The 22,269-nt window shown below is 37.9% G+C and overlaps 1 protein-coding gene across 5 annotated transcripts in view; it reads right to left on the reverse strand.

Moving 5' to 3' along the window:
- NF1 (neurofibromin 1) overlaps positions 1-22,269 on the reverse strand; it is a 169,411-nt gene that overhangs the window by 144,976 nt on the left and 2,166 nt on the right. For 4 of the 5 annotated variants that reach the window (XM_030536886.1, XM_030536884.1, XM_030536887.1 and 1 more), the window contains exons 2-4: positions 8,588-8,731; positions 5,050-5,133; positions 2,404-2,594 (exon numbers count right to left, since the gene is read on the reverse strand). In XM_030536886.1, coding sequence (XP_030392746.1) covers positions 2,404-2,594; positions 5,050-5,133; positions 8,588-8,731 — 419 coding nt within the window. Of the gene's footprint in view, positions 1-2,403; positions 2,595-5,049; positions 5,134-8,587; positions 8,732-19,796; positions 19,887-22,269 lie in introns of all 5 variants that reach the window. The other variant, XM_030536885.1, reaches the window with a different exon arrangement.

Genomic DNA, 22,269 nt, shown 5'->3' on the forward strand with positions numbered 1-22,269 from the left:
TCATATAGAAAAGTTCCAGCAGACAATTTCTCAACATTTCAAGATGTAAGCTACAAATGCCATTGGTTTATACTAAGGTTAACACCAAGATTTTACCCTATATCCTCTTTTTCTTTACAATGCAGTGGAAGTCATCTATATTACACTTCACCTGAGCACTGACCTCTCTGGCTCATGCCCGTGGTGCTTTTGGGCCATGCCCCTGGGAATGAGTGCCTTGCTTTGCACTTGAGCTATACCATCTGGGCAACAATCAGGAGTATTCACAGTCCCTGAAGGGAACTGCAGTCAGCCCTCAGGCAAAGGGGAGCCTTTTTTTCTGTCCCTAATGAAACTCAATTAGTTTTAATCACATCCATTTAAGCACTGTGGTAAATCTTTTCCCTCCTTTTCGAGGGTAACTTACTAAACACCATATCAGATCACAAGCCACTAATAACTAAATCATATGAGCCTGCAAGTTATAAGATTGTGTTGACCCCTTCCAAAGCTACAGATGTGTACTTGACATGATATGCGATTTCTACCACTACACACAAAAGCAGCTCTTCATTTAATCAATGGAGGGAAAACTTAACAGCCCACGCTGAGAAGGGGAAGGTCCCTGATGATGTGCTTTACATGCCAAAAATCCCCCAACTGCTGTACAGAGCCTAGAAATATGCCTACACAGGAAGCATGGGTCAAAAGATCAGCAATGCTAACTGTCAGCAGGCTGACCTCCGTGGATATTAGCAACAAACAACCAAATGTTTAACCACTTCTATACCAATGAAAAATAGAATTGTGTGGAAACAAAAATCAATGCCAGTCTTGAAACAGCTTAGAATTTCAAAATTAAGTTTGAATAAAAAAGACTTAGACTGAAAAAAATATACTGCAGATGTATAAACAAATACACATTAAAGAACTACCTACAAGAATAACTTCCAGTGCAACTCCCTATAAGAGAAGGGCATGGAATCATTTCCTACTAAACCTAATCCATTTATTTAGCAAAAACGATATCCTCCAACCTAGCTACTAAGGCTAGGGCCTTGAGAGATTATTAAAGCCCTTGAACGTTTAAAAAAAATAGTTGAGATTTCAGCTACTTAGATGTTTACCAAGTTTCATATTTAAAATGTGAAGGCACTTCCATTCTAATGTTCTCAAAGCTCTTTTAACTGTGTAAGTTACACAAGCCCTAGTTTTAATTAGACTGTTGTACTAAAAACAACTCAAACTAGCATACTCATTGCTGCCCAAGCCTAATAAAGGAGCATCGGATCCAACTCCAACAAATGATCCACTCAAGTACTACTGTTGGTTATAACCACACTACTCTGATAAGAGTTAAACCTTTTCAAGCAACTTTCAAAGGACATAAAAGCACTTCCTTCATAAAAGCTTCCCATGCAACCTTGGTGGGCTGGCCAAAGACAGCACCAAAGAGATGCACGCAATGCGGGAAGTAAAGAAGGGATAGCATACCTTGGCCCTGGCTCACCTCTCATTTAGAGTGGTGTAAATCAGGACGAATTCCATTATAATCAGTGAGGTTGCACGGATATAAAAATCATGTGAGAGGACAAGCAGGCTCCTTCCAAAGCCAAAGAAGAGTAATATTCTTAGGGTCAAGGCAATCCTGCCCCATTCTCCTCAGTCAAAAAGATGGATATATATAGGCCTTCAAGTAGGAAAAATTATAGGAAAACAACACCCTTAAAGCTCCAACAGAACTGCAGAGAACTAGAAGTTACCATGGAACAGCAAACACATTAATGGATATAAGTTAAGTGTCTGTCAATTTTTAGAAATCTCTCACTAGCAAGCACCCACCCTATATTTCAACTTGGTTTTATCATTAGTTCCATTCTATGGCAGGTTTTTTTTTCATATTAAAGCAGATCTAAAATATAAGCAAGTCTAGCACCCAGACAAAAAGCTGTACAAAAACATCAGAAACAGAATCAGACTAATTTTATCAATTGATGCTTAAGCAGAGTTCTGGAATGTAGAGGGATTTTCATCAGAAAAGATTTCAAATACATCTCTACCCCGATATAATGCAACTCGATATAACACGAATTCGAATATAACACGGTAAAGCAGTGCTCCAGGGGGGCGGGGCTGCGCACTCCGGTGGATCAAAGCAAGTTCGATATAACGCGTTTTCATCTATAACTTGGTAAGATTTTTTGGCTCCCGAGGACAGCGTTATGTCGGGGTAGAGGTGTAAGCAGCTTATTATATGATATTAACTTGAAAATACTGATGGGGAATTTGTATTTTTCAGATCAGAAAGGTTTGCCGTGAATTTTAGCCTTTGTTTTAATCTACACTGATTAGAGCCAGACAACATTCACGGTATTTGATAAGACTTCTAAAACACTGGGTAAGCTCTGCCATTCATGCACCCACCTGGTAGAAATGCGGCTGAAGACTGCATTAAAATTATTGCAACTGAGAGAGAAGAGAACCCCAGAGGCAGAATTGCGAAGTTCGGCTGCATGTTGGTTTCCTTCACGGTACGTATGGATAAAATGACAGATTTCTGGCAGCAACTGTTTGACCAGCATTGTCTCATCTAGTCGCATCGTGTCCTTTGGTTGCTAAAATGAAAACATTTCACTTATTTCCTGAAATTCCCTTTCACAGCTTAACAGGCAAAAATAGTATTTCTAGACACTACTATCCCAGGAACAGATCTTGTACTACTTACTCTCTACACAGTAGAAACTCCCATTGACTTCAATGCAAATTAAGTGGAAAAGCTCTGATACACCACCTGCTAACAGTAATTTCCTATAATTTCACATAAAGCAATATTTTCGAATGCGTGTCCATCCCTGACCTGTGGGACAATGTTAGTAGCTCAATATCAGCAAGTACTGAATGGGCTATCAAAACACTTTTTTTCCAACCATAAGGTTTGAATACTTAAGGGACACACCTGCCAACCTGTCAAAGCACTGGTGTTACAGCATTTGAGTCAGTTGTTTGCCTTAGAAGAACCTAAGGTAAACTCCAACTCTTAATTCTCTCAAATGATTTTCTGACAGTTGTTTTTCTCCAGTAGGGATTTAAAAGACATGATGAAAGAGAGGATACTTCTTTATTGACTCAGTGTGATTCCAGACAAGAACAAAAAAACCTACAGTTTCCTGTAGAATTCTACTTTTTTCCAGTTTGCACAGTATGAGACATAAGGAAACTATTTAAGAAAGAATTTGAAGAGCAATTTTACTAAGAATCTTAACAGAGGGTCAGGTCAGCATTTAAACTTTTAAAATCTTACCAATGAAATTAGTCTGGGGAATTCAGAAGTTGCAGTGATCCCACTTAGCTGACCTGAGTCTTGTTGCCATGAGAACTTGGTGAAACATTAAGCAGTAATAGTAAGCAAGAAATATGTCTGACCATATCACAGAACACAACTCTCTTTGTATACAGCTTTGGCTCAAGTCTTACTAAACATACTGGCTCAACTTGCTTTCATTTAAATTTACAAGACATACAATTTTAAGCTGTTAAGAGGTTTCATCATGTATCTGAAACACACTGAGGTTTTGATCAATATAAATTGTGGCTTTTAAAAAAGGAAGATATGGATTTATGAAATTAATGTAGTAACTGAGACTTGTCTAAACACAGGAAAGAAAATATGGTACAATTTACTTTTTTTTAAAGTTGAAATCTATTCTGCATTATTTAGATACCTACATTATTTTCTTATGTACTTAAAACAGCATGATTACTTACATCATCAGCATCTTTACTACATTAAAAGATGTTCCACCTTGATAAACCAAACTATCGTATTTATCACTTTGTAGAGAAATCTCTTTTACAACCAGTACTAAGGATTTGCACACAGCTTTGATGATTTCATTACATTCTTCCTAGAACAAAGCTAAAAGAAATCTCTAGGAATAAATCTGAGACTCAGAGCTTTTACCTAAGATGAAGTTTGGCTTTGCAAGTATACAACTGTTTTCATCCCAAAGGTAAAAGCAAACTGCCTCTCAGCAAAGATTTTAATGAAATAGGAAAGTTTGTGTGGAAACTTTAGGATTGGACTCCCACTGGAAGTTTGGATAAGGTTAAATAACGTAAACTAGGAAATACTTGCAAAAGTAATCTTAATATGGCAATAGCAAAAGATTCTGCCTGGGTATATAATTATAGAAAATAGAAACAAAACTACAACAAGAAATCTCTACTTCATTTAAGAAACAGTAACTATGACTTTCACAAACTTCATTAGTTTTAATATATTTTAAGCATTTATATTTTAATTTTTACTATTTGCCACTTTTTAAATGATTGTAAAATTATCCTTTAATTTAGTATTAAATTGTGAAGTGAAACCATTTTTATTATTTTGTTTGTAACCCTACTTTGAATCTCCCCATCCACCTACAGTTTATACAAATGCAATGAAACCTTAACACTGAAACCCATCACTTTACTTAAATTTGTTTTCCATGCACACAATGGTTTATTCTTTTTATATGAATGCTTGTAGAGAAACATATATTAGAACTTTGGAAGTGAAGTGGAGGAAAGGCTAGATCTGAAACCTTCCTTTGTCCATTTAGTTAACAAGTCAAGGCATTTTTGACCATTGCTAATTGGGGGTGGCGGGGAGGATGGACATTCTACACATTAAAAAGAACGTGGAGTACTTATGGCACCTTAGAGACTAACAAATTTATTTGGGCATAAGCTTTCATGGGCTAAGACCCACTTCATCGGATACTTGCAGTGGAAAAAACAGTAGGAAGATATATATACACAGAGAACATGAAAAAATGGGTGCTGCCATACCAACTCTAACGAGACTAATCAATTAAGGTGGGCTGTTAGCAGTAAGAGAAAAAAACTTTTGATATCACAAGAACAGGTTTTTTGGAGTTTTTCTAAAACTAGCATTAATTCCATGTGACATAAATCAAATGATTCTTAGTTTATTACTACCTAGTATACACACACATTTATAGAACTTCTGTTCACTTTGTCTACATCTAATTCAGAAACTCAGCAATTATAAATTAGACTACTTACCCCAGCAAGACATTTTTCCAGTGTATCCAATATAATCAGCTGAGAGAGATATAAATTCTTTTCAGCAGCTTCTCCAAATATCCTCTACAAGAAAAGGAACAGATTTAGCTCCAGTGCATAAATCTGACCAATAGCCCACTGCAGCATTTAGGTGATACAGAAAATCTGCTGGGGGTTAAGCAGCACAGTAGGTTAATCATAGAACATCAGTGTTGGAAAGGACCTCAGGAGGTCATCTAGTCCAACCCCCTGCTCAGTGCAGGACCTATCCCCAGACAGATTTTCACCCAGATCCCAAAATGGCCCTCACAAGCCTGTGCTTAGCAGGCCAATGCTCAAACCACTGAGCTGTCCCTCCTCCCTAATGCTCTAGCCTTTCCACCTTTGGAGCTCTGGGTTCAAATTTAGAAATAGGGCCAGTGAAAATGAGATTAATGGTTCCTTCCTAGTTTCTAGCATGAAATGAGTAAACTGTTTTGGCGTGAATGACATAAATTGAACAAAGATAACAAGGGACAGGACAGGCAGGCCAATCAGTATTTAAGGCACACAGCAGAACAACTAGAGAGCCTAGCAAGTCCTTCACTTTCATGGCCCCAAAATTCTATTTTAGTAGCGATTACTGTTTGTCTATCGTCTCTGATTTCTTTAGAGCTGTACTTTATTGCCAAGACAATACTTAACAGAACTGAGGTTTCCAAAAATCCATGGATACAAACTTAGTCTGATTGCTGCAGAATTTAGCATAGACCACAAGAAGAAACACAAATACACTACTGGATCTTCAAAGCGGATACCGCATTTTAAATCTAGGATGCAAAGTATATCACATATTTAAACTAGCATCCAATTTCACTACCAGCGCCAATGACTAAGCGTATCAATATTCAGATTGGAAAGCAAAAGAAAGCAGAGAAGGGTTAGCCAAAAAAATGTATTTAGTTTCATTGACTGAAGATAGAACACACAGTAAGAAGCTTCAGAAAATTATGTGATAATTAAAACTGCTTGAAAGATTAGTTCAAATATATGTAGGCTTTAGCTGAGCAGGAGGCCTCTTGAAGGTATCTTTTCTAAACATGGAACAGACTAATGGCACACAGTCTGGTCTTCATTCTGAAGGACTGCTTGAAAAATATTGCTAGCTGGTTGGAGCATCTGATCCAGTTCTCTCTTCCTCAACCATAGGAAAAGTTAAGTCTTGCTATTGAGTACAGAACATTGATATGAAAAGACTCATTCTTCTATTTCTGCACTTTATGGAGGGATTCACTTGGAAGTACCAAGTCAGACTAATAATTTTTGGGCCATTTTCCATAAAAAGTGATACTAAAAATGGTACATGGCTGGTATTCCCTCAAGAGACCTTTCTCACTCAGCTTATCCAGAACACCTTGTCCAGTTCTCTGGGAGTCAAAACACTAAAACAAACTCCAGATTTCACTACTCAGGTCCCTTTATTTGGCACACAACAAATATGGTAAGACTCAAGTGAATGGGGTGGATATAGGGCATGCCACACATCCAAAGTTACACACATATATATATATATATGTACAGATTACACTGCATTTACTATACACACTGCACCACATTTTTGCATTGGTTTGATTAGTCTGCAGGAACCAATCCTGTGCAGCATGTTCTCTCCATGTGCTGTTCATGTAGAACCTGAACTTCCATGTTCCAGGTTCATCTTTGCCCACTGTTGGTAAAGGGTTCCCTGGGTGTTCTCCCTCTTATCTTAGATGGCTCAGACATTCTGTCTTTTTCAACCTAATGATCTGTTTACCTCTCTAATTTTATCTTCCAAGAAATGAAGCCTCCTTCCAGGTTTTAATTGCTCATGTCAGGCCAGGCCTCAGCTACACACATCAGATACAATACCGAATTTTTGTTTCTAATTGTTTAGCTTACACTCTTATTTATCAGGACTCCTTACAACTGATACCTATCATGTGGCTGATTTATTTTTGAGTTGGCACTATTAATTTTTATGTCCATTAGTGTAAGTATAGGCTACTCATTCTCTTGTTCTGGTGAGGACATGTTCACATACTATTGGCCCTTTAGTGAGCCCACCCTGAGTGCTGTCATGATGGGGCTGATGGTTTGGAAGTTGATCACCCATGAAATTTGCTTCATTTCATCTCTTTCCACTTTTTCAAAGTAACTACAATTTCTCGCCTTGCCTGTCCCATAGGCAATTTTTATTTGTCCTAGGATCCATATTTAATAATTTTCCTTTGTTTCTCCCCATCCCCCTTTGTCTACTGCACTCTATCAAATTAGTCGTCAATGTTAATTTAATGAGGGTGAAGTTTCAATAATGTTTTAGTATATTTTTCAAAGTGATTCCATGCTCTGCCTTGCTGCATTTCACAAAAACAGTATAGAGGGAGACTGTTCATTTAATGTTACAAATTTGAGTTTGAAAGGGTCTTTTTGAAGTTTGGTAGGAAGGTCTTCTTGAATCTTTTTCTGTCCCTTGACTAACCTGCTGCCCACAAGAACTCAGTGTTAAGGAGGTCCTTCATCCACCCAAGAAACACTGCAAGCTACATCAAGTGTCAGTCAGAGGGGGAAAATATGAAGGGAACAGTCCACTCAAGCGAAGCATTCCTTATTAGCCTCCAAGGGATGTGCTCAGGAGATTAAGTCTGTAGGACTACCACGAGGCCAAAGAGCCTTTTTCAAGCCTTTTCCTTCATGGTTCTCGGCTGATAATCTTGTATGGCTCCTGGATTTTTCTTTTTGTTTTTAAATGTAATTTATGAGCTGGCCACTTGCAAATGACTGCACCATTCACTTATGCAGAGTGTTTGAACAGATCCTGAAAAGAATCTAATGCCCTAGGTTTGTTTTAAATGTTTGTTCGTTTTTCCCTCTTCCAATATTGCTCTTCCTGGCAGTACACATTCTAGCAGAAAGAATCAGAACACCTCCCATCGCTCTGGATGCTGTTCACTGGATACCACTGCCCAAATGTCCTCTTCTGTCTCCTCCAAGGCTGCAAAACCTTGCTTCATTAGTTAAATAGCATGCTTATGCAGCTATACAGAGAGAACCCATTTCCCAGTGATCAAGTGCACCACTTACAAAATATATTCCACTTGGTTTGGAGAGCAGACATCCAAGGATTGCCTACAAACCCAAGTCTAAGAGGTCATGTGTTGGGTTGTACCCCTAGCCTAGCCATATGCACTTTTTCACACAGTCCATTCCCTCAGTGACTGACACCATCTGGGTTATCTGATGAAGCATTACTAACATTCTTGCTTTCAGACCTTGTTGCCCACGTTCCCCCATCACCCTCACATGCAATGTGGATGCTCATTTCAATTTTGTTGGTAAACTTTACTGCATTTGAAGTTTATTAAAAAAAAAAATCAGTAAGTTAACTGGTACCCTATTAAATGCACAAAATGAAGCAGCAATTTGAGTCAATGTTAGACTAGACACTCTACAAAGTTTCTGTAAATAAAAATTCATAACCATTTTCAAAAGCATCCAATAAACCAAACACAGAAAAACTTACCATATTGTTAACATTTTTTAAGATATTAGTGAGACCACTTATGACCAGGGAAAACTTGTACTTGGAAATGTTTATGAGACATTCCTTATTATGTTCTGTGCTGACTTTGGTGTGGGTATTCTGCTGGCCAGCTTTTATGGGAAGCTGCAAAAAAAAAAGGGGGGGGGTCAGGGAGTAGCATTACTTAGTATTTGTATTAAGTTAGAGATTTACAGTGTTACAATAAGGTTAAGATTCCTTGAGACTTTATAGATTATGCTGTAAAACATTCTATTAAAGACAATCTTACAGTAACATTTCATTATATTTCTCATCTTTTTCTGTTAGGGACATTTGCAGGAAGCAAAAATCAAGATTCACCTGTTTTTACCACTTATTTCTCAACTAAAGCCGAACATCTGCTCTGTGATAATTTCCAAACAAACCAAATTCAGTGTCAGAGAAGTATGATTACAAGTGACTAAGCAATGAAATTGAACAAGCACCTAGAGACATGTCCTGTTTTCACAAAAATCTTAGCAAAAAAAGTATGTCTTCTGTAGTTATGAAGCTACACATTGACTTCAAAGCCTCCACTGAAACTTTTGTCAGGATAAAAAGTATGACAACAGGATAAGAGAAATTCAGAGATCTATCCTAGGTGACAAACTCATTCAAGTCTAAGAAGCATTCCAATATTCACTGCAATTCCATCTAACTGTTCCAGAAAGTTATCCAACAGATCCATATCCATCAACAAGCAGCATTGTGTGAAACCACAAAATCGGGCATCAGGCAATGTCATAGCCACTTGCACAAGACCAATAAATTTCTAACGCTTCAGCATGTTTTAGTATACATTAAATCCATCCTATTCTGAGGCAGGAAAATTCCTTGAATCACACTGAGGTGTTTAGCCTTAACACACTTCTTGCAAAGAGTTTAGACCCAATCTTTACAAGTTCCATATCTTTATTTAACAACAAATGATGAGAAAGGAACTGTGTGTTTCAGCTAAGGAAGGAAATTCAGACATATCCTAAGGCTAAGATTGTTTTCATAATCTAGAAGATGGTCACAAAATGTGTTAAACATGTTTTAACCAATGTACTAGCAAACACATTCTAGAAAAAAACCTCTGTGTAACTTAGTGAGTTTTCCTGTCTCAGACAGGGATAGATATAAAATACACTACAGCATTCTGAGGAGCCAAGGGGTGACCATGACCAGCTAACATTTTAACACAATTTGCCTTATCTAATTAGGTGCAAAGTCATATTTAAAGTTATGTTTAACTTTATTTTAAAATGCTATCACTCTTTTCATCTAGACATGCTCTAGTGGCTTCAAACAGAGACTGCAAAACCAATCCCTATCTTTGCACCCTCCATCTTTCAAAGAAAGCTTTTTTTAAAACCATCCATTTTACACGCTATGTTACAGCAGATTACTTTGTGAAAAATTACCCTGTATAGCTGGTATCTTTCTATGACAGAAGTATAACAGCATATAACTAACTGCACAGCACTAGGAACACAACGCTAGCTACTGGTTTAAAGCTGTTCCATTAGGAAATCCTGATTGTCAGACAAAGAGAAAAAGAAGTACCATGTCAAGTACTGGCTGCAAGCACATTCCACGCTAATCTATAATATCTTTTACTAGATCTTAAATAAGACCAAAAGGTTCAGCAGTGTCACTAAAATAATGCCATTGCAATCAAATTCTGTAACTTTTGGATTGGAAATGCCATTCTTTAGATGTTCATTCGGGGAAATGTCAGGCCACCTCTCCTCACTCAAACTAAATACTACAAAATCACTCAAGTCAGAAGGTGTTTAAGAACTCTTAGAAAAATGTTGATAGTCTTAAGGTACAATTCCCTAACGAAGAGGGAATCAGTTGCAGTATTGACAGTTATACATCTTACCTTCCCATTGTCCTTGCTTCACTATTTAAGAAAATATTCATATTTACACTGCAGCAGCACACAGGCTCCAGTCAGGAACGGAGTTCCATTATGCTAGGCAAAAACGTATATGGAGACTAGGTCCCTGCCCCAAAGAGCATGCTGCTGAACATCTCCCTGCTAATCAACAGAAGTTGTCCAATAAGGATACGACTACTCTACATTAAAACCCCACAGCTGGCCCATGCTAGCTGACTCAGGCTCACAGGGCTTGGGCTGTTTAACTGCGGTGTAGATGTCCAGGCCTGGGCTTGAATACAGCTCTAGGACCCTGCAAGGTGGGAGGGTCTCAGAGCCCAGTCTCCAGCCTAAGCCTGGACATCTGCTCCACAATTCAACCGCCCCTTTGCCTGAGCCTGTGTCAGCTGGCACACACCAGCAGTGGGTTTTTAACTGCAGTGTGGACAAACCGTGAGATATTACCTCACCCTCCTTGCCTAATAACTTACAGGACATTTTAGTTGTATACACGTCGTTGATATTGAAACTTTTGGTATGTCTAAACTTTTCTGACTGACTCAAGTCAGGTGCTCAGTTGGCAAGATAAATCTGTTTCCTCCCATCTTTTCCGTGAATCAGATATATAGATTAATGCAAGTAAAGTTTTGTGATCGTCGATTTAACAAAAATTAAATGTTACGAATTCTACAACAGTGAAAGTTAAAAATTTCTTCCAACCTTATTCAGAAAAATGACTTCCAAAGAAGAACCTCTACATCAAATAGTAAAAGTTAGACCTGAGAGTAACTATTCCAGCACAGATGAGAGAAAACTCAGTAACTCAGATATTAATCCTATTCTGAACACTAGATACTTTGTTTCAAGCTGTACTCAGTAAATTCTTCAAAGGTCACAGACCAATCATGTCCCTCGTGTGCAGTTTACTAGTGTCAGTTAAAGTATCAGACCACATTAAAATGTAGGAAGAAGTGCTTTGCTGAAATTCACTTTATGGAAGCTTTATATTTAAAAAAGACAACAGATTAGGAAGACAAGAAGGCAATCAATGCATCTATGTTTCCGAATTATACACACATACTTTAGGATTTCGAGCAGACCCTAAGTATCTCAATGTCAATTAAAAATATCAAATAATTAAAACTTTACTTTCTTCTGGCTTTTAACTGGATTCTACTAGAACATTCCAAGATTCTGAAAAACACAGATGTTCAAAGAGATGAATATGGCTTGAAAAAGGATGTGGACTGGAAATCCAGTCTCTCAAAATGCCATAGAATTTAAGAACTAAAGGAAAAGTGCCAGGCAGTTAACATGTCTAAAAAACTATCAAGTGCTTAAAGGTTTTTGGTTATCACTGAATAAAGCTGTAGTATCTTAACCCTTCATTTACCATATTAAAATGTATCAACTTCCTTTTAATACATCAACAGTGAGATAAAAAGTTGCATTTGGTCTGGGTATCTAAAACTTTGGATCAACTGATCTAGTCAGAGAATGTCTTTAAGCCCTGAGAAGTTTTATGTCATGAAAATTATGACTATCTTTCCTAAGTATCTTGACATGAAAGTCTGCAATACAATTCTATATGGAATAAATGTTTAACAGCTGTACCATAGCCTGACTTGATAGTAGATGTCATTGTACCTGCTCAGTGCCTGAATGTCAGCAGGGATAAGTGGGGGTACAAAGGAAAATGTACACACAGAAAATAATGAACATTAGAAATATATTTAATCCCCTCTAAGTTGGAAGTGACATTTAATTTTTCAGATCAATGTTCTGTTTGATGCTACATTTTAAAGTTGTATGTTTTTTGGCCTACTTGAAAAATTAATCACCATTAGTTTTGTGAGTTTCTTGGGGGAATGTCATCACTTTGCACTATATTGTTTTAATGTCATACTGACCTGAACTTGTGAGATGGCTTAAAAATAGGAATTTTGATCATGGTCTAAAAGCTTAACAGAAGTTGTCTCTTTCATTACTAAATTTTTTGGAGTTCAATACACAGCCAAAAGATGTTGATAACACTGAGCACAGGAATGTCAAACCAATTAAATCAATAGTGATCAAGGCTGGGTCTACACTTCAAACACTGCAGTGGCACAGCTGTTCGTGCTTCAGTGAAGATGCTACTATGCCAGGAGAGCTTCTCCCATGAATATAGATAAATCCACCTCCATGAGAGGTGGTAGTTATGTGGATAGAAGCCCTCCTGTTGATGTAGTTGATTGAGAGTTAGGTCAGTATAACTCTGTCACTCAGGGGTGTTGACTTTTCATACTCCTGAACGACAAGGGGCATGGCTACACTGGAAACGTCAAAGTGCTGTCGCTGGAACGCTCCTGCGGCAGCACTTTGAAGGGCAAGTGTGGTCGCACACGAGCGCTGGGAGAGAGCTCCTGGTAATCCACCTCCACGAGGGGATTAGTGCCAAGCTCTGGGAGCACAGCTCCCAGCGCTTGGAGCCTGTTTATACTAGCGCTCTAAAGTGCTCAGACTTGCTGTGCTCAAGGGGGTGATTTTTCACCCACCTGAGCCAGCAAGTTAGAGAGCTATAAAATATAAGTGTAGAAAAGCTCTTAGTTACACCAATGCAAGTTTATAGTGTAGACCTGGCCCAAGTGTCATTTATTTAATAGCCCTCTTCTCAGTACAGATCATTCTTAAAACATTAAGGAACTATGTGAACTAAAAAATATTATAGGGAAAAAATTGGTTGGGACCAATCTTTCCTGAACCCCCTCTTCTGGCCTTTAAACAACTCCTCAGCCTCAACAAGCTCATCATCAGAAACAAGCCCCTCACAGACCAGGATACACCAAACTCAACACAGCACCAGAGCCTGCCAGAACAGATGCAAAATCCGTAGCTATATCTCCATGCTACAATAATCAGCAGGGATCCTAGAAATCAGCTGGCCATGGACAAATGCTGAATTTGCTTTTTTTTTTTTAAAACAAAAAAACAGAATCTTTAGTTTTTACATTTTGTGAAAAAATTAAAACACATACAGTAGAACCCCGTTTATCTGAGTCTCCATTATCTGGCTCACCATATTAACCAAACCAGAGCTGACAGCCTGAGCCCTGGGTAGTGATGCTCCAGGCTCATTACTGTGGCTAGGGAAACTAAAGTTCAGCATTTCATTTTAATTGCCGAAAAATACAGATTTTTGTGTGTGTTTTTTAATCAGATACTTTTGGTTTTTTTAAATCATGGAAAACTAGGATCTCTGATGATCAGTATCTCTGCAACACACCTGTCAAGATCCATGGGTCCCACACATGCCTATCACAACATGTGGTGTATCTCATCCAGTGCTTCAAATGTCTGAACAAGTGAAATCTGACAATCACTGTGTTCTCAAGTAAATTCACACAAAAAAATGATAAGAGACCAAAGACAGCCTATCACTCTGGGTAAGTACTTTTGACAAAGCGATCACTCCATATTTGACCTCTCAGTCCTCATCCTCAGAGGAAACCTGTATAAAAGGCAAGCCTGGGAATTTAAATGTATAACTCTGCTGGACTCTAAAAACCATGGACTTAACAGACACACTGATTTTATGGCTCATTATAACAATATAAACAATCGCCCTCTTCATTTTAAATGGTCTCCTACAGCATGTCCCACCTTGCATTTAGCTCAGACAATCCGGTTACTTTCTCCAGATCTGAAGGGCTCTCTGTAGCTCGAAAGCTTGTCTCTTCCCCCAACAGAAGCTGGTCCACTAAAAGATATTACCCCACCTATCTTGGGACTTATATCCTGGAAGCAACATAGCTACAACATTGCAAACAATGTATATTAATATCATTACAGGAATAAGTGAAACCAAAATGTTTATAGTTAAATATTTTCTTATTATACAAAAAATATAGCCCGAGGGTTAAAGCAAGAGGCTTCCTACAATGCTTTTATTTTCATTATTATAAGGAAAATAAGGAAAAAGGGAAAAATGTAATATGAAGCATACCTCATCAGACTGAATCCTGAAACTAACAACTTGCACATTACTACCCACCCAACTAAGCTAAAGTGGACATATTTAAGCCCAAACATAACAGAATGGCAAAGGTTAGGAGGGTAATGAATCTAAAGGAAGACTCTGATCTAAGCGAATGTGACAGTTACCCTCACTGATCTGAAGAAGAGGGCACTGGCACTCTGGAAGAAGCACAGTTCCTATGCTCTATAACTTATCGTTCCAATTTAATTATATTGGTAAATAAAATAAATACCAATATAATCACCTTTATAGCAGTACAACCGTATGGGCTTGCACTGATTTAATCAGATCTGTTTCTAAACTGATGGCTAAATCAGTACAAAAATTAAGTACAGAAAAGCACCAAGAGGACTAGAATATTGAACTGCTCACTATAAAAGGAACAATGTTGCTGGTAGTTCAGTATTTTGTCCTTTTCTGTGGAGATGAAGGTTATGACAGAAAAAAACATAGGAAGATGACACTAGCTGGGTCATACCTGTAGTTTTCCTTCTATTCAGTTTTTCAAGTTCTTAACCTTACGGACCTCATTGCAGGAGGCAATCAACAGGAAAAGCCATAAAGTAGTTTTGTAAGGAAGCCTCGATAATAAAATGCCAGGTTGTGTTGACAACCATGATAGAATAATAGAAATGCAAGATTAGCTAGTGTCATCTTCCTATTTTTTTTCTGTCATAACCCTCATAGCCATCAGTTTAGAAACAGATCAGCGCAAGCCCATAGGGTGGCACTCCTGTAAAGGTGATTATATTGGTATTTATTTTATTTACCAATATAGTTAAAGTCCAGCTTGCTGCGCTGAAGGCAGGACCAAGTAAACCTAGACCATCTCTGACAGGTGTTTGTCCAATCTGTTCTTACACACCTCCAATGATGCGATTCCACAAATTCTCTTGGAAGTCTGTACCAGTGCTTAACTATCCTTTTGGTTAGAAAGTTTTTCCTAATATCTAACCTAAATCTCCCTTGCTGAGGATTAAGCTTATTACCCATATCCACTGAAGGTAGGATAGGAAATAACAATTGATCACCATCTTCTTTATAACAGCCCTTTGCATATTTGAAGACTTATCAGGTCCCCCCCGTCAACCTTTTTTCAAGATTATACATGCCCCGGTTTTTTTTTTGTTTTGTTTTTTTTCCCCGAATAAATAAATAAATAAATAAAACTTTCCTCATAGGTCAGGTTTTCCAAACCTTTTATCACTTTTATTGCTCTTCTGGACTCTCTCCAATCTGTCTATATCTTTCCTAACGTGTGGTGCTCAGAACTGGACACAGTACTCCAGCTGAGGCCTCACCAGTGTCGAACAGAGCAGGAGAATTACATTCCATGTCTTACACATGACACTTGTGTTAATACACACCCCAGGATATTAGGTTTTTTGCAACTCCACTACATTGTTAACTCATATTCAGTTTGTGATCCACTCTAATCCCCAGATCTTTTTCTGCATTATTAATACTGCAGAGTCAGTTATTCCCCATTTTGTAGTTGATCATTTCATTTTTCCTTGCTAAGTGTATTTCTTTGCATCTCTCTTTACGGAATGTCATCCTGTTGACATCGGACCAGTTCTCAATTTCAAAATGACCCTGACAAATTATAATTCTGTCTCTCAAAGTGTTTGCAATCCCACCCAGCTTCATGTCATCTGCAAATTATATAGCCACGCTCTCCAGTCCATTACTAAAGTCCTTAATGAAAATATTGAATAGTGCTGGAACCAGGACTGATCCATAACGGACCTCACTAGAAACACCCTCCCAGTTTGAGGGTCAACCATTGATAATTAGTCTGAGTACAGTCTTTCAATTAGGGATGTAAATATTTTTTTTTACAGCACCACGCGCCCACTCAGCCCGCCACACCCGGAAGCAGCAGCCAGCAGCGGCCTGGGCCCTGACGGTGTCCAGGAGCTCAGTGGAGTCTCCCGGGGGGGAGGAGGGGTCTTGCAGGGGTGGCGGGGCAGCAGGAGGCAGCAGCTGCTCTCTGAGCAAGGGGATGTGCCCAGCCAGGGTCCCTGTGCTGGCTCCTGGCAGGGAGCGAGGCACCCAACCCTGGAAGCCGGCGCTGACAGCCCGAGAGTACTACGCGTTCCGACCGCTCCCAGTCCATGCAGTTCTGGGCTCCCGAGCCATTGCCGTGCGAGGTCAGCTCGGCTTGTTGTGCCCTGGGCGCTGTCGCTGAGTGGGATGAGGATAGGGAAGAGACAGATTTGTTAATGCACGTGGTGCGCTCAGATATGGAGATTGGGAGCACACAGCCAGGTGGAGGAAATGACAGCGCAAGTAGGGATGTAGAATGTCCCAACTTTATTTTGTCAATCTGTTTTAGACGTTAAAGGCAATATATTAACAGTAAGACAAATATTAATCGGTTAATTGGTTAACCGTTTAATATTTTACATCCTACTTTCAACCAGTATGTTTTGTTCTAATATACCAATGTAGTACATAGAAAGCACAACTCATCCTGTACATCAACTAGAACATACAGTAAATACACAAGTCTCTTGAAAGCTTCATTGGTAGATACTTACTTGTTAACGCAAGCTCTCCAATGATCAAAACTTATACTCTGACCATGCAGATAACTTAAGTCAATCTAATGTAGACCGTACACAAATGAATTTCCATACCTAACTTCTAAAATTCTTTCTACCTATTTATGATTTCTGCTGACTTTGCTATGATTATTTTATCATTATCAAATCTGTGCAAGAATCTTACAATTCTTAAGAGATAACAGAAATTTGCTATGGGTGGGGGAAAAGGTTCAGTCTACACTGGGTCACTAGACTGTTAGCTTTTTATTTTATGCTTCCAAAAGACAGACAAAATATATAAATCTTGAAAAGCGCTGAAGTTGGAAACCAAGTCTCAAGAAAACAGAAGCATGCAAACAAAGTCAACCCACTTATTCACTACTTCTGAATTAAGTTTTGAATAGATTTTGTTATTTTAATTATGCAGGAGATGCAAATTCCCCTTGCAAACTACAAAAGGAAAGCAATGAGGTTCTTCCAACTTTGGCTTCATAAAAAATAAAAGTTCAAAACCCCTTCACAGAAATATGCTATTTAAAGAATAAAATTGGTCAGATTCACAGATGCTTAGCAGCATAAACTGCCTGCTACTGGTATCTTAGAAAATACTCCTAAAACACCATTTCAATACCTTTTTCCACATCCCCACAGAACGTCACATGGTAGTTTACTGAAGGCTTTAAGCATTAATGTGCTATAAATTAACTGTTCCACAAGGATGCCTGGCAGCCTGAGATTGTCTGGCCCATTTTGTATCTACAATGGTATATACCACATGGTCTGCCATGCTGCTCTAGAGGATGCCTTCCCTGTGCCTTTGACCCTGTCCACGTGCAATCACTTTTTTTTAATCTGTCTCCTCTAGCAAGGAAAGAACTTCATTCCTTTCAAAAGTGCCACGCAGTAACTTCTCAGATTTAATAGTGAAAAACCAAAGTATTTATTTGCAATTTACAGAAGAGAAACTACACCGATATAAAAAGGCTTTTAAAAACATACCGGTACTTAACAGGATCTCTACAGTTAAATCCTGAAAGATGGCTCTAAGACTTAAAAGCAGATTCAACTAAAGAACTTACATAGCTGTTGCATTGTTCAGAGCAGTGGTCTCTTGACAGCATACAAAACCATAATATTTTGGGGAGTGGTATCCCATTAGAGGAAGAAGTACCAATATCCTCAGATACCTTAGCTAAGGGACTCTCCTCTGCTATGCAGATGTCAAGTTATTAAGAAAATAAATATCTTTTGTAAGTGTGCAAAAGAAACATCTGCATTTGCTCCACATACTCTTGCTTAAATACACAAAAATAAACAATCCTTTTTCCTAAAACATATATGGACACTGATACCAACTGTATCTAATTAGAAATTGAAGGCATTGATTGGAATATCTTGGAAATGTGTGATCAAGAGATTCTACTAGTTTTAGATAAAGAAACTTTCACAGTTCTTCGTTTACCTAACAACTGATATTTGGAATAAAGAAAAGGTTTAATTATTTCAGTCTAGCAAAAGTTTACCTTTAACACCTTTACTTTCTGTGTTCCTGAAACACATGTAAAGTTCATTAACACTTTAAATGGAAAAAGTGACCATTTCAGCTTCTGCATGAAAGTCAGCCTACATTACACTGAATTTCAAGGATTAAAAAATGGACATACTAAATGCAGCCTGGCAAAAGCTCTGAACTATAAGCCTGAACATTCACAAACACTAACTATTTTCATTTTAAAAAAAAAATCAGAAATTTCAGTATTGCTAGGCCCATGACAATACTCAAATAGAATGGATATTATAAGTAGGATCTTCTGAAAAATTTTTCAGCAGAAAACTTTTTGAAAACAAACAAATTCAAATGCATTCAAGATTCAACTCCAAGCCCCTCTTCAAGTATAAACTGGCTGCAGTCTCTCTCCTTCCCCTTCAAATAAAGGTACTGACAACTGGAAAGAAAATTTCTAGTGGAAATGCAGTAATGACAATCCTTAATAGCATGCATACATACATATGAAAACATCTGCTTATTCCCCTTCTACAGAAAGATCTACAAGAACAGATTTTATGGCAACACATGGCTGTTTTGGGACACAAGGGAAGAGATAAAAAGTGCTCTCCTTCAGCCAGTATCAGTGTTGTCTGGGCCTGATCCAAAGCCCATAATGTCAATGGGCGTCTTTCCACCAACTATAAATGGGCAGAGGATCAGGTCCTGAGAGCTCACAGTTCAGTAAAATAATCTTGCAAGGTAGTACATGGCAAAAAACAATGGACTTCAGAAAATATTACTTTGTTCTATTTATTAGTAATGATATTTTAACAAAAGGGACAACTTAAAGTCATATGATGTAAACAAATGTTACCTTTAGCTATATTACTAACACAAAATGATTCTATTCTATGTAGGTTCTTACATTGCTATGATCACTGTAGCATCTGAGGACTGTCCAGCAGCACATTAGTTGACACAACTAACACGTGCCTATCACGTGTGGAACGTTCCCTCCTATCCTCTCCCCAGAGGGAGACTTGTGCGTGAAGTGTTTTGGATCAGGGCTTGTCTTTAAATGCCCATGCTGCTCAGTATTTATGTTAGAGAAAACAGGCTGAAGAAGTGCGCCTTGCAGTTGGCATAAAAAGTGAGGGTTTGTGATGGTCCTTAGTTCATAGATGAGTTCATTCCAGTCTGAGAACAACCCCCAAGAAAGTTATGCATTCTACACAGACAAGCTTTACCTTTATGGTAGAAAGTTCCATTGTGCCTGAGGAGCTGAGTTTTCTCAGAATGTTTTCACATGTCGTTTGTTACTATTTGTGGTCGCTTTGCTGAGATGCAAAAAAATAATTCAAAATTAATCCATGAAATCAGGTTCACTTTCAGATTCTTACTGCTGCGACGGATTTCAAAAACAGCAAGATGATATTTATTTGCTTTAAAAAACTCTTAATTCTGTTAGTTCTGAGTTTAATAAAAGCTCATTATAAATGTGTGACTTTTGTTGATAGTGTCCATTTACCTATAATCCATTTAATAAAGGGTCTCTTTCCTTAATGTATATTACAGAGAGAAAGCAGTCGTTTAATTTTTCTAACCCATCCTACTGCCAATACAGGATTGTGCCCGTACTTGTATTTGGTAGGGTTTAATACGGTCTAGTTTTAAATGCCTCAAGTAATGAGGCTGCCATTACTCTGTTTGAGGAGACTATTTCATGATCTAATAGGTTTTCCCTGTAGCTACCTAAAATGTGATATGCTCTAAAAAATGCTTTGAAAATAGTTTAAAAAACAAAAATTCAAAAGTAGACTGACTCTTCTATAGAAAGTTCTAAGATTCATTTATTTTAGGGAGGCCTTATTATGTTTTGGAATATTTTTGTTTGTTTATTAATAGTTATTGCACCTGCAGTGATTAGAGGTGCTTTAAGTTTCAAAAACATGAAAGATACAAATGACATACTCCACCCTAAAACTGCTTGCCAGTCACCAGTATGCCTTAGAAGACCAAATGTTAAAAATATACAAAACGAAAACCAGAAAAACACCCAAATTAATAAGATGCAAAACAAAACAATCCAATACTAAGCAAAATGAATGAGCCTTATATTGGGGCCCGAAGCTTGCCCAACTTGGGCTCTGGCAGACCACCAAGAGAAAATTACAAAAGCAGAGAAGCTTGACATGAAAGCGCTGCTGTCAAACCTGGATAGTTTTACCAGAGCATCCCAGCCGATCTCAATTATTGCAATGGAGAATTGAGTCTCATCTTATATCTGGGTCCTAAAATACTCAGGCAATAAAAATTTCTAACAAATAGGAAGTCAGCATATTCCTGAAATCTCTGCACTATGTACTCTGCTATGTACTGGCCCCACTCATGTGGTGGGAAGTTGCTTTTTGCACCAGCTGAAGGCTCCAGGTGGTCTTGAAGGGGATCTTGAAGTAGACCACATTACAATATCTGAAAATCAAAGGTGATTGGGGGTGGGAGAGAGCGGCACATAGCTCTGAAAAATGTATTCAGCAGCCAGATGTTGACTGACCTACAATGCAAACCCACACTTGCCAGTCATTTTAATCATACAGAATCACAACCACAACAGGTGTTCTGGTTAGCAAAACATTTATGAAAATAAACAAGGGCAGACAAGTTTGCTCTGATTTTTTTTTTGTTTCTTTAATATAGATTAGTCCTTATTGTTCAATAAAATACTGTTTTAGTCACTTTGAACTAATAATTACAAGAGTTTTTATAAATGCATGGAAATACTGTCTAGGTAACTACATCTATCTTTCACTGAAATCCTATTTTGTAAATTTTTAAAACAAAACCTGAAAACAGCAGCAAAAAAGAGTTTTCCGTTTTAGTCAGTGACAGAAACATATCCCTGGTATAATATTAGTGTTAGTTCACCTCCTTCAATGATGATATCAAAACGTCCTGTACACGCAAGTAAAGAAACCTGAAAATGCATTACTAGCACTGTAAAAAAGGAAGTGAGGATTTTATGCATTGGACTGCAGGCTCTGTACTTCACTGAAGAGTTATTCAAATTGGCTTCTCAAATTAGCAGCTGCTGGGCAGTCAAAGATGCAACCAGGGGATCAGCATTCACTGTTGTACCATTATTAGCTGGTCATTCACATAGCTGTTTTAGTAGCAGTTCAGGGACTAGCTAATTATCTATCCACAATTCATAGGTAATAGCTGAAGAGAAAGTTAAGGGCGTAAGAATGCCCTAACAGATTTGCTCTGATGCATTCCAAAGTCACCTTTCCAATATGAAGATCACTCTCAAAATGGGCAAAGCAAATGAGAAGAAGTCTTAAAACTTGAAAACCTCAACATGAAAAAGTAAGGTGGAAAGGGGAAATATTTCAGTATAATATTTTAAAGTTTCAGAATATTAGTATATCATCCAGGCCTCTTTACTTTATCCATAAGTGTCTTATCAAATTTGTAAAAAAACAACTATAAGCTTCTTAAAACAGATGAGAATTACACAGTGAATTGATTTCAATAGTCCTGTAAGACATATCTATCATGCAAACTGGAAGACAATTGCAATCAACATTCTCTTTAGTACTTTTTCAACGTAACTCCAGTGTTCCAGCTAACTCACAATTCAAGGGCTTTGTTTCTACCGAAGTAGGACAGGATTCCTCCTGTATACCTACACTTAATTATTCCATAAAGTGTATAAGAAAA

Source organism: Gopherus evgoodei, chromosome 17 (genome assembly GCF_007399415.2).
Source record: "Gopherus evgoodei ecotype Sinaloan lineage chromosome 17, rGopEvg1_v1.p, whole genome shotgun sequence".
In the NCBI taxonomy this organism is placed as follows: Eukaryota; Metazoa; Chordata; order Testudines; family Testudinidae; genus Gopherus; species Gopherus evgoodei.